Source organism: Ursus arctos, unplaced genomic scaffold, assembly GCF_023065955.2.
Source record: "Ursus arctos isolate Adak ecotype North America unplaced genomic scaffold, UrsArc2.0 scaffold_14, whole genome shotgun sequence".
Taxonomy (NCBI): Eukaryota; Metazoa; Chordata; class Mammalia; order Carnivora; family Ursidae; genus Ursus; species Ursus arctos.
Window position 1 is genome coordinate 16,358,611 of NW_026622808.1, and position 12,474 is coordinate 16,371,084.

General features: G+C 50.6%; 1 protein-coding gene across 1 annotated transcript in view; it reads left to right on the forward strand.

Moving 5' to 3' along the window:
* The window catches only part of LOC113242667 (long-chain-fatty-acid--CoA ligase ACSBG2-like), a 58,957-nt gene that overhangs the window by 38,931 nt on the left and 7,552 nt on the right, over window positions 1-12,474 (forward strand). Inside the window, exons 6-10 of the mRNA XM_057311249.1 lie at window positions 1,705-1,793; window positions 2,617-2,737; window positions 4,925-5,008; window positions 7,327-7,476; window positions 11,434-11,610. Coding sequence (XP_057167232.1) covers window positions 1,705-1,793; window positions 2,617-2,737; window positions 4,925-5,008; window positions 7,327-7,476; window positions 11,434-11,610 — 621 coding nt within the window. The remainder of the gene's footprint in view (window positions 1-1,704; window positions 1,794-2,616; window positions 2,738-4,924; window positions 5,009-7,326; window positions 7,477-11,433; window positions 11,611-12,474) is intronic.

A 12,474-nucleotide genomic window follows, 5' to 3' on the forward strand; every position in this document is an offset into this window, starting at 1 on the left:
GATGAATGTGTGTTCTTTTAAGCTGCCAAGTTTGTGGTGATACGTTATGCAGCAACAGATAACGAATATGACAGGTACCTCCTACTGCACAAGGGAATGCCTGGTGGTTTGGTTTATAGGAAATGCTGTCACATTTTGACCCAGACCTGACTTCCTCTCTCCCCTCCCCTCTGACACCCACGTGTCTCCACCGCGAGATGATGAGAACTGTCTGTGAGGGCTGAGCTTCTGCTCGGCTGCCCCACCACAGTGCTGTGATTAGTGCACCTCTCCTGAAAGACGATCCTCTCTGGCTTTGGCCTTAGATCTGGGGATTCAAAGATCCCTACTCTCCCAATCCTCAGGGATCCAAACAGTACCAAATCAGTTTATCTCCATATTAATAGAGACCGTCTACCTGCAAAGAAGACAGCCTGCTTGTTACTAAGCAGAAATACTTGTTATAGTGTTCTGAAGCACTGGCAGGCACATACCTTCCAAATGCTTATATTTTCCCCAAGAACAGTGGGTCATTGCCAGCCTTGCCCACGTGACTAAAACAGCCAACAAAGTTAAGAGTTTCCCAAAACTCCGTGTAGTCTCATGGGGAAAGGCCACCATTGAGCCTAAAATCTGGGGTGTGGCAAAGCCTGGGCCTCCCCCAACGAGGATCACCTTCATGTCTGGATTTCCTGGTTCATCCTCAGGTACATTCAGATCAAGGCTACATCTTATTTATTTATTTTTAAAGATTTATTTATTTGACACATAGAGAGAGAACAAGCAAGGGGAGCAGCAGGCGGAGGGAGAGGGAGAAGTAGTCTCCCTGCTCCACAGGAGCTCGATCCCAGAACCCTGGGATCATGACCTGAGCCAAAGACAGATGCTTAACCCACTGAGCCACCCAGGCACCCCAAGGATGGTGCAGCCATTACGGAAGACAGTGTGGTGGTTCCTCAAAAGATTAAACATGGAATTACCATATGACCCAACAATTCCCAAAAGAATTCAAAGCAAGGACTCAAATAGATACTTTTACACAACGTTCACAGCGGCATTATTAACAGTAGTCAAAATGTGGAGGCAACTAAGTCTCCATGGGTGGAGGAATGGATAAGTGGTCCATCCATACGGCAAATTATTATTCAGTCTAACAACGGAAGGACATTCTAACACCTGCCACAATACGGATGGACCTTGACGACACCGTGCTCAGTGAGAGGAGCCAGACCCAGAAGGACACATCCCGCAGGACCCCACTCCCAGGAGATCCCCAGAGGAGTCCCATCCACAGAGACAGAGAGGAGATGGCAGGAGCCAGGGCTGGGGCAGGAGGTGGGGAGTCCATGTTTCACGGGGACAGAGTCTCCATGTGGGGAGATGGAAAGTTCTGGAGAGGGTGGCGACGACTGCACAACAGTGTGAGTGTGCTTCATGCCACTGAGCTGTGCACTAAAAATTGCTATATAGAGTTTACCACAATAAAAAATAAAATACATAAAAAACAAGAATAAATAAATGGTGCATTATGTAGAGGGAGGCAAACCAGCCTCCCAACAGTCACAAAAATATCACACCCCAGATTTTAGGCTCAACACTGGCTTTTCCCAACGTGACCTCATGGGCTTTGGAGTCTGCTTTCACACACCCCAGTGAGCAGATCCCACCCAGAAACAAACCGTCTTTGTGTTTCTGCTTTCTGTTTGTTTGTTTTTGCCTTCCCAGCTGGGCCTGCAGCGTTTCCAGGGAGTTGGCATCCTGGGCTTTAACTCCGTTGAGTGGTTTATTGCTTCTCTTGGTGCCATCTTAGCAGGGTAAGACTGTGGGCTGGGTTGACCCTGAATGCGGGGGAGCCGCTACTCCGGGCTAGCAGCCCTGGGCTGGCTCTGACTGACATGTGACCGGGGATTGCAGGTGCAACCCCACGTGAGGGGGCAAGACAGACCCACCGACCAACCAACCTGACAAAGGACTAGCATGTCAGATACATAAGGTGCTTCTGTAACTGCGTAATAAAAAGACAAAAGGCGGGGCAGCTGGCTGGCTGTTGGTAGAGGGTCATGAGTTGGAGCCCCATGTTGGGTGTAGAGATTACACTAAAAAATCTTTAAAGCAAAAAAAGACAAAAAGATTTTAAATAAGCAAAAGGCTTGAACAGAAAGCTCACAGAGGGAAGTAGCCAACAAGCACCTGGGGAGACACTGGACGTCATCAGCCATTAGGGAAACGCAAATTTGAGAAACAGAATGGTTAAAGGCAAGAACAAGAGGCAGCAAAATGAAGGGAACAGGTAGCTGAGTGGGGGTCCAAATCCCACCTTTAGCATCTATTGCCGTGGGACCCTGAACAAGTGACTTCACTGTCCTGGGGCCCAGTTTCCTCATCTCTAAAATGGGATGCTGTGAGGGCTCCGTGACCCGCCATCACAACGACATTACAGGACTTGCTGCTTCCATCACCCTTATTTTTGTTGTTTTCATCATGGTCAAGTCGTGGAGGGAGGGAAGCTGGTACCAAAGGCTGCAAACTCAGGATTTGTCGATAGAGCTTTCCCCTCCCCCCACCTTCCAGGACATTCCCACCTTAGGATGTGGGTGTGTGGGCACGTGCACACGCACATGTGTTTTCTTTCCCCAGGGGTCTTTGTGTCGGTATTTATGCCACCAACTCTGCGGAGGCTTGCCAATACGTCATTACTCAGGCCAAAGTGAACATCCTGCTGGTTGAGAATGACCTACAGTTAAAGAAAATCCTTTCGGTAAAGCCCAAACCCAAACACCGCCCACCAGTCACCCAGGGGGACTGCTAGGGCCTGACTACCTGTCCTGTTGCTCCCAGGTGGATGCTAATGATAGTTGGGGTGGTGGGGCTGGCCCCATTCTTGGGTTCGGTAAGCCTCCTCCACGGCTACTTTAGTATAACTAGGGGGCGCAGGGTGGAGCGGCAGGGATCTAATTTCCAATTTATATTAACTTCATTTCCTACTGAGCTATTGTTTTAAATGCCCTTTATTTAATTTTTTAAGTTTTTGAATTTTTTTTAAGTAGGCTTCCTGTCCAGCATGTAAGCTTCTATTTTTAAAATGCGTTTACGTATTATTTTATATACAGCCCACTACTTATTTTCTTTTAGACATGTAATTATTTTAAGGCTTTCGCCCCCTTGTCATTGTCATTTTTTAAATAACTGTCATCATTCCTGATATGCTTCTTTCTCTTCTATTTCTTTCCTAAGTTCTACCACTTCCTGTTTCACCTCTTTCTGGTGTGGTTCTCTCTTCCCTCAGTGGTCGTATGTTTGCTTTGTGTTCTTCCTTTCCAGCTGTGTTTACTTTGTTACGTTTTAAATTTTATTTTGGAACATTGGGTGACAATTTTCCTTTGCTTTGTGGTGACTTTTCTTTACGTACAAAATTTGGCTCCCCTCTTACTCCCTTTTTATCTTGTAGTATCTTCGTATGGATGTTGTGGAAAGTTTTTCCATTACTAGTGTTTGAATGAGCTGCAATTTCCTCATCCAGCTTCTGGCAGGAGGACCCCATGGGGAGAGGAATCTTCAGGACAGTGAACCTCTGTGCCCAGATTCACCAGTCCGAGGGCCCTGTGGCTGTTGTATCAACATTGTATTTCTGAGTTACACACTTCTCTACTTTTTAATGTCTCTGGAGTTGAGATGTGTCTTGCTGTCAACGGCATCCTCCAATCATCGTTGGTCATGTTTTCCCACATTTTAGCATCTCTGAAGTTAGGGTAGACTTTCCAGACTCATGAAATCCAGCTAGACTCAGTGAAATAGAAGTCTCCCCCACCAATCCTCCTTGGATGCCTAATTCCTGACCTGGTTCAGGGAAAACAGACTTCTCCCTCCAGCCTTGAGCTTTCTGAAATTGCTTTAAGTGATGCCTCTACGGTCCCCGATACTCATGTTATTCCCTATTTGTTCTGTTCATAGCAGAACCAACTGTGGGATGGGGGGTGGGTGAAGAGTGGGTCCTTTTTGCCAAATACTGGCTTACAATTTGGGGTGAAAAAACCTACACCCTTCACATGCAAGATTCAAAGCCAGGCTTCTGACACGCTCCTCCCAAACTGAATATTCAGTTCCGCTTGGGAATCTTTAATTCTAGGCAATACCCATGGCTTATAGTCCTCCAACTCTTCAGTGATTCCCTGCCTCCTTAGAATAAACTCCAGACTCCTCGCCACTGCCTCCAAGGTGTGGCCGACCTGGCCCTCAGCATCCTTTCCTGCCTCCACCCTAATCCTCTCCCCTCCAACCTCATCCTAGCCATCCGAGACTTCATATAATCCTCAAACATCCCCGGCCATTTCCTGCTCCAAGCTTTCTGGATGTCGGTTCCCTCTCTCTCTGGAAACCTCCCGTCCGACTGTTACCAGAGCTTCTGTCGTCTTCTCTCAATCCACGCTGGAGGCTTGGTTTTAATTACAATTACCTACCGGATGTTGGCAGCGGCTCTGTCACTGGACTGGCTCGACATGTTGTAGAGACACACCCCTTCCTCTGCACCCACCGGGTACAAGAATCCCACAGGCGTGGTCAGCCGAACCACAGAGCCCTCGGTATAGGTAGAAAGTCCTGAACTTGTCCAGGTTCCATCACCTTCACCGAGGATATCTGTGGCCCAGCTCCAGCTAGGAGGTGAGCTGGCTCCTGGGTGCACAGTGCAAGGCGCGGGCTCACGAACTAACCACCGGCACTCTGTGACCGTAGCAGGCCCAGGACGCTGTTGTCTTCACCGGCCGTTAAGCGTTGGAGGCTACTGATACCGGGCAAAAAGAACCCCATCCTCAAATCAGGTTGTGTCCTGTCAGTTGGGCCAAAGAGCAGTGCTGTGCGGGCTGGGGTCCCTGCGGGAGACTGCTGAGGAGACATCCACCCTCAGTCTCTCCCAGGCCCATGAGGCCCATGTGGAACTTTCTTTCAGATTCCGCAGGGCAGGGTGGAGAACCTAAAAGTGATCATCCAGTACAAGCTGCCCGTGAAGGAGAGCAGTGAGAACGTGTACTCTGTAAGTGTGCGAGGGGCCGCCGAGGCCGGGGAGGGTGGCCCGCGGGGCAGGCGGACAGGGCTTTAGCGCCTTCCTTTTTCTTCCTGGCGGAAAGGGTCTGATTTATGGGAAGATGTCTGTTGTGAGTAGTTACTGCTGTGAAACAAATCTCCCCCAAAACTGGTGGCTTAAGACAACAACAATCATTTTATTAATTGTTCTTTTCAGAACATTAAGGCAATTGAAAAAATACTACATCACTGAAAATTAGTGTGTGAAAACCCACATTAGGTTTAAATACTCACTTTATATCCAAACCAGAATTTGTTATAATTTTACTTTAGGCTTTAATATGTGCCAAGTCATCAGTAATAGCTTCACTAAAGCCATGAACCACTGTTTAATATGTACAAATATGAACACGGGGCTGAGCATTTCTGCCATGGCTTGGACCAGCCGCCCTGGTGGAGCCTGTCTTTATTTAAATATTTGATTATTTCAAAAAAAAATGGTTTTTGATATTTCATTCATCATGGGTTTTTTTTTTCTGCATCGTTAGTGACTTAAAATATACTGCATTAAAATAGTATTTATCTTGATCGCCAAAGGTTTGTTGTCCTTTTTGTTTTATTGTGTTGTTTGCATCTCCTTAAATTCTGCACTGGAGGCTAAGTCCCTAGTCCTCATTCTGGTCCTGACCCTACAGCTGGGCTCCTCCTGTGCCTCCCTCTCTCTCTCTCTGCGGCCTCTCCAGCATGGTGACCTCAGGATCTCTGGACTTACTCCTGGCTCAGATCTCTACAGAGAACATCGAGAGGGAGAGAGAGAGAGAGAGAGAGAGAGAGCACCATGGGGAAGGTGTCTTGCCTTTAAGGACCTACTCTTGGAAGCCACACCCCATCGCCCCCAACATACTGTGCCCATCAAAGCTGACCATCAAAGTTGTCACAGTCATATTGTGAAAATGCACTCTGCCTCAGGGAGTTTTATTTTTTAAAGATTTTTAAAAATTTATTTACTTAAGAGAGAGAGAGAGAGCACAAGCAGGGGGAGCGGCAGCTCCCTGACCTGAGCCAAAGGCAGACGCTTAACCAGCTGAGCCACCCAGGCGCCCCTGCCTCAGGGTGTATTAGTCAGGAAACGTTTTGGTACAAGCAACAGAGATGTACTTTAGCCAGAGTAGGGGTTCTGTGTGAGGATACACTGGGTCGTCTCCCAGAAGCCAGGGCAGGAGGCTTGTGAGGGACAAGGACAAGCTCCTGTTAATGTCCATGAGATGAGACCCTCAAACCCATGACTCAAATCAGAAGTCCTACAATGTCATGGAGTTTATTTGGTTTGCCCTCCATGCAGGTGGGACAAAAGGTGCCCATGATCCTTTCTGGTCAACCAAAACCCTTGCCAGCTTTCGTACCTTCCAGAAAACACTCAAATATGAAGACCAGGATGGTGAATGATTAAGGAAGAAAACAGATCAGAATCATAGACTTTTTAGAGGTGAAAAGTGGCCATCAAAGCAACAATACCTGAGGTCTGGCTACCTCGAAAAAACTCCTTTGTTAGCAACCCTGCTTACAGAGGGATCTCTCGACCTTGTTGCTCTGGACACTTGGGGAGGATCATTCTATGTCGCGGGGCCGTGCCGTGCATTGTAGGGTGCTGAGCGGCGCCCCGGCCTCCATCCACTAGGTGCCAGCAACACCCTCCCAGCCGAACCAACCAGAAATGCCCTCGGACAGGAGCTGATGTCACGGGGCCAGCATCACCCTGGCTCTTCTAGAGGATGCTGTGTGCCCTCCGTCTTGAATTCAGGGCATTGCCCTCATCCAGAGCCTTGCTGGGGGCTCAGCGGTGGAAATTTTGTAGGTCCTGTGTGATACTCGGTCCATACAACCCAACAGTTCCTCTTGAGGCCTCATACTGGAAGGTCGATAAGAGCACAGGCTCTGACCCTGTTGGTTTAGACCGCCAGCTCTTGTTTACTTGCTGTGTGACCTTAGGCAGCTCCTGGGGCTACATCTTGACTCATTCATGTCCAGATGACTCATTACAGTCCCAGAGCTTCCAGCAAAAGCCCTGACCTTCACTGTGATTGGACCAGCTGCAGTCACATGTCCAGACCCAGCAGTCTGCCAGGAAGTAAAGGAGGAGAAGCAAACATCTCAGGGCTTTTGTAAGAGGTACCAGGCCTGGTGACCCTAAGCCTCCCCTCTTGCAGGGAATCATGCTTTAGAGAAGCTGATGGCACAAGACCTGACTAGGGAAGGGGTCTCCTGGCGTGTCCAGGGCCACCCTCACATCCTGAATCCCCATCCTCTGCCTGTCTCTTCTCTCCACAGTGGAATGATTTCATGGAGCTCGGCAACAGCATCCCCGATTCCCGGCTGGACCAGATCATGGAAAGCCAGAGGGCTAATCAGTGCGCTATGATCATCTACACCTCTGGGACCTCAGGCAATCCCAAGGGAGTGATGCTTAGCCATGACAACGTAAGTGCTGTCTCTGCCGACGGCGATGAACCTCGCAGCGCCCAGAGTCCCTGCACCTGCGCCACTGGCCCTCTGGCTCTATTCTTGCCCCACAGGCGGCAAGGTGGCGTTCAGGGGTCTGGCACACAATGGCTCCCTAGCCAGTGAAGTACGGAGGGTCATGTGAACACTGCCCTCTTGGGTGGAGATCGGGGACTTTAGAGTAGACCTGCGTTCAAATCCTGCCTCGTGATCTTGGGCCAGACACCTAACATCTCCAAGCCTCCATTTGCACATCTGTAAAATGGGCATGGTACGACAGTCCCTGACCTCCTGGGCTGTTGTGAAAATGAAATGAGTTAATATTTGTAGAGAGCTCAGAACAGTGTTCGATAACAGACAAGCAGGTGAACGAGCAGAATATACATTCTGTGTTTCGGACGTAAAGCAGAAGTTGAAGTTTTGGTTGCCCAAGAAAGGCTGCGTGTCTGGGAAAGACATGTATAGTTTGGATGGAGTCCACAGGTGATCATACTTTAGACCAAGGGTATAGAAGAATAAGGGGAACAGATCCTAAAAGATCCCATTTCTATAAAAGCCTAAGAAATGCAAACTTATCCGTAGGGACAGAAAGCAGACCCGGGGCTGCCTGGGTAGGGGTAGGTGGCAAAGGGAGGCATGACAGAGGGGTGACATAATGTTCACTATCTTGAGACTGGTGACGGGTTCGCTGGTGGAGACAAGTGTCAGGGGGTGTCGCGCTCTCTGTATGTCAGTTACACCTCAATAAAGCAGTTTAAAAAAGAGCAAGAGAGAGCAGGAGAGACAGTCACAGCTCACAGCATGCCAGGCACTGTTCCGGGAGCTTTACACTTAGCAAATCCTCCCGACGAGCCTCCCAATTCTACCAGGCTCCTTTTACAGGTGGAAAAACTGAAGTCCAGAGAGGTTCTGTAACTTGGCCCAGCTCGCACACAGAGCAACGTGGTGGAGACTGAACCCACGCAGAAAGGCTGGCTCCACAGGACACCTTTTTTCTTAAAAGATGTATTTATTTATGTGGGAGTAGGGGGAGGGGCAGAGGGAGAGGGAGAATCTCAAGCAGACTCCTGCTGTATGCGGAGCCCAACACGGGGCTCAATCTCACGGGCCTGAGATCATGACCTGAGCTGAAATCAAGAGTTGCACGCTGAACCGACTGAGCCCCCCGGGCGCCCCTCCACGGCGCACATTCTTAAAGACGCTGTAGCTCTATGCAGCTGATGTGTAAAACTGGCCATGCGATGCACACATTTTGAAGCCAGTTGCAGAAGAGTATACACAGACAGCCAAACATGCTTTTCGTTAGAAACTGAGAAGCAGCAGCAAGCAATGCGCTCACGCATATGTTTTAAGAGCAGAAAAGTGTCTGTCAGGACGTGCACCCGACTGGCATGGTGGTTCTCTACCAGAAAGATCACAGCTTTTCAATGAGGAGTTTCCTCCCAGCCTCGACTAATAGTTACTGGACACACGAGCCTTCGTCCTGGCTCTTCCCTCTGCACGTTCCCGTTGCCAGAGAGCCGGGTGGCTTGTTGCTTCTCCTCCTTCAGACCCCCACTCACACATTACCTCCTCCCGGAAGCCCTCCCTGACTCCCATGTTTAAAAGAGCAAATAAAAACACTCCGCTTCTAACCCCTCTGGCTGCTGCTCTCACACTGACATATTATAGAGTCACTTGTCGGTCGCGCACACCAGCTCCTCGAGGACAGGGCTTGTGCACAGGTGCCTGTGCAGAGGAGGGAGCAATCCACTTCTGTGGGCTCAGCGAATAAACGAACGAAAGGAATCTCATTAGGCCCTCACCCCACCCTGGCCGACGTCTCTCCTCCTAGCAATTTCGTGTACCGTGAGATGGTCTTCGGCCATCAGGGTGTTGAGCACATGCCCTGGAGCGAGGCTGCCTGGCTCCGAGTCCCGGCTCTCCCACCTGCCAGCTGGGTGACCTGGGACAAGTTCCTCATCTTCCCCACCTGTAAGATGGAGATGAGAACGGCTTCTACTTCTCAGCGAATGATCCCACATCCTGTGGCGGTTAACGGATGCTGCGTAACCAGCCATCCTACAACTCACAGACTTAAACCCCTGGGCTGTGTGATTTCTGGGTCTGGAGCTGAGGCGGGGCTCAAGGGGAGTTTCTCACGTCCCACCGGCATGAGCTGGTGGCCAGGCTGGGCCGGAAGGGCAGCGCCCATCGGTCTCATGTGGCCCGGGTCCCCCACAGGGCAGTGGCTCCGAGGCCGTGGACCTCCTTCACGTGGTGGCTGCTCCCACCGCCCCACCCCCCAGAGCAATCACCCCTGAGACAAAGGTGGAGGCTCGATGTCCAAAGCTACCCAGGGTCACCCCTGCTCCATTCTCTTGGTCAAAACAGCCCTGTGAAGGGAAAGGGGAGCAGACTCCAGCTCCGGATGGCGGCGTGGCGGGGAATCCACAGCTGAGCACAGGGCGCCTGGCACGCAGCGAACCACGCAGCGTTGGCCGTTCGTATTTCTAAGTCATCATCATCTTTATACGGGAGTCAAAGCTGGACCAACACTCTCAATGCACATCAACAGGTCAAGGTTGCTCCCGTTCACAGGGCACTTTGCGCCACACTGAGCTAGGCACCTGCTAACCCCCCGCTAAACCCCTTACCAGGAGGTAAGGTGTCATTAACCCCTGTCACAGACGGGGAAACCAAGGCTTGGAGAGGGAAAATGACGTGCTCCATGTCCCTGAGCCGGGAGCCGGACCCAGGAGGTCAACACCACTGGATGCATCACAGTCTACACACGCCAAGCCCCTTCCCTCAATGCATGTGTGCTGGGTACCTCGGAGCATAGGCTGTAAGCGACAGGGCTACGGGGAGAGAAGTAAAATCCCTCCATCCCGAGACCCAGGGGGAGAAGTGGGACTGGTCTTGAGGGCTCGCTCTGGGCCAGCACTTTGCAGACTCAGCCCTACTTACATATCCCTTCTGTCTCCTCGCTCACGCAGTCAACAAAACCTGTCGAGTCCCTACTACGTCCTGGGGACACAGCACTGAACCAAACAGGCCCCATCAGGGCCCTTGGGAAGACAGGGAGCAAGCATATAAAACCAAGCAGGTTGTGGTGACGGCACCCAGAGACTTAGACGAGGGGAACTCCAGCTTGGAAGGCGTGACGTGGCCTCTCCGAGGTGGTGTGGCATTCAAGTGGAAATGTCATGTTCGAGAAAGACTCAGTTGCAGGGCAAGCTGGAGGAAGAGCATTCCAATCGGAGGAACAGCCAGCGCCAAGGCCCCGAAGCAGGGCCGTGCCTCATGTGTGGGAGGAACGGTGTGGAGGCCTGTGTGGCTGGATTAATGAGGTCACTGCCTGAGATGGACGACACCAGTGAGAAAGACGGACTGCAAAATTATACCTCTGCTAAAACGATGCATGGAGGCAGGCGTTGGAGAAGGGAAAACATGCATATGCTAACTGTTGGGTGTTTGTGTGATGGGACAATGGGTGGCTTTTGGTTTGTTGGGCACGAGAAGCCCCTGTGCCCATTTTACAGATGAGCAAAGAGCCTAGGGTCACCGAGCTAGCAAACGGTGGAGCCAGGATTGGGTCCTGAGCCACTTACTGAATCCGTTAGGTTTCTGACTTTCCATGTAGACATTCCGATTCTAGGCTCTGTTGTTGGATCCAAAGGGGTCGGCTCAACCCCCAAATCTGCCCACTACCTTTTACAGCTCCTCCCAGCCTCGGGCAAGTTCGTTAACCACTCTGGGCTTCTGTTTTTCCATCCTTAAAGTATAAAGGATTGTAGGTACCGACCCAGCATGTGATGACTTCATGTTTGGGAAGCGGGAGAGCAGGGCCCAGCACACAGTAGGTGTGTTGTAAGTGTTTGGTAAGTAATTGCATTTAAATGGCCCTTCAGTGAGGACGGGGCCCCTGGATCGTAAGCCTGCCTTGTGTTCTAGATCACGTGGACGGCGAGCACAGTGGCAAAGAACAGCGGCCTGTCTTGTGCCGCAGAAAAGCAGGAGGTGGTGGTCAGCTACCTTCCCCTCAGCCACATTGCAGCTCAAATGATGGATGTCTGGGTACCCATGAAGATCGGGGCTTTCACCTACTTTGCTCAACCAGACGCTCTCAAAGTAAGGCTGAGGGCAGCCCGGGGTCGGTGGATGGTTATATTAAGCACCTTGATCCAGGGGTTCCTTCTCTTTCCTCATCTTATGCTCCGTTCAGGAGCAATGGAAACAGTTGGCCACATTCTTCTAGTTTTTACCTTTCCCCAATTCAGGGCATCCACATACGGTTGTATGGATTGTGCACCGAAAAACTCAAAACTAAGATGTGACTGGTATTGAAAGCAGAATGTGTGTGTGTGGTTTTGTTTTGTTTTAAAGTCAGTATTCCCAGCACCCAAAAAGCTCCAGAAACCAATCCCATCTCAAGGCCCTTAACCACATCTCCTCCTTGTCATTCTGTTTTCCACTTCTGTATCTCCTTGGCCCCTCTTTCCCCCTTCCCACGCTAGGGCTCAGTGTCTGAGATGTCGTAGCCACTCGATAAATACTTTCTTCTCTGGCTGACTGCATAATGCGCACCCACGCACCTTTGGGACCTGAGAAGTTCCCTTCCCCCCACATCCTTATTATCTCCAAAAACTGTCAACAGTTTCCAAATGACCAACCCAACATCCAGGGAGTGATAAAGGTATCTTAACGTTTCAAGAAACTGCCAGACTGTTTCCAAAGTGGCTGCCCCATTTCACGCCCCCCTTTGCCCCCCGGAGCGCGTAAGAGGCCCTGCTCCTCCCCATCCTCGCTGACACGGGGCTGCTGCCCACACTATTGCTTCTCGAAGTGGGTGGGAGGTGGCACCCCTCATGACGAATGGTGGTGAGCACCTCCCCACGCTCTTGGCGGCCAGCTGTGGACCTTCTCTGGGAGAAAAACATCTGTGCCAATCTTTCGCTCATTTCAAAATGTGGCTGTGTCTCTTCTTATGGCTGG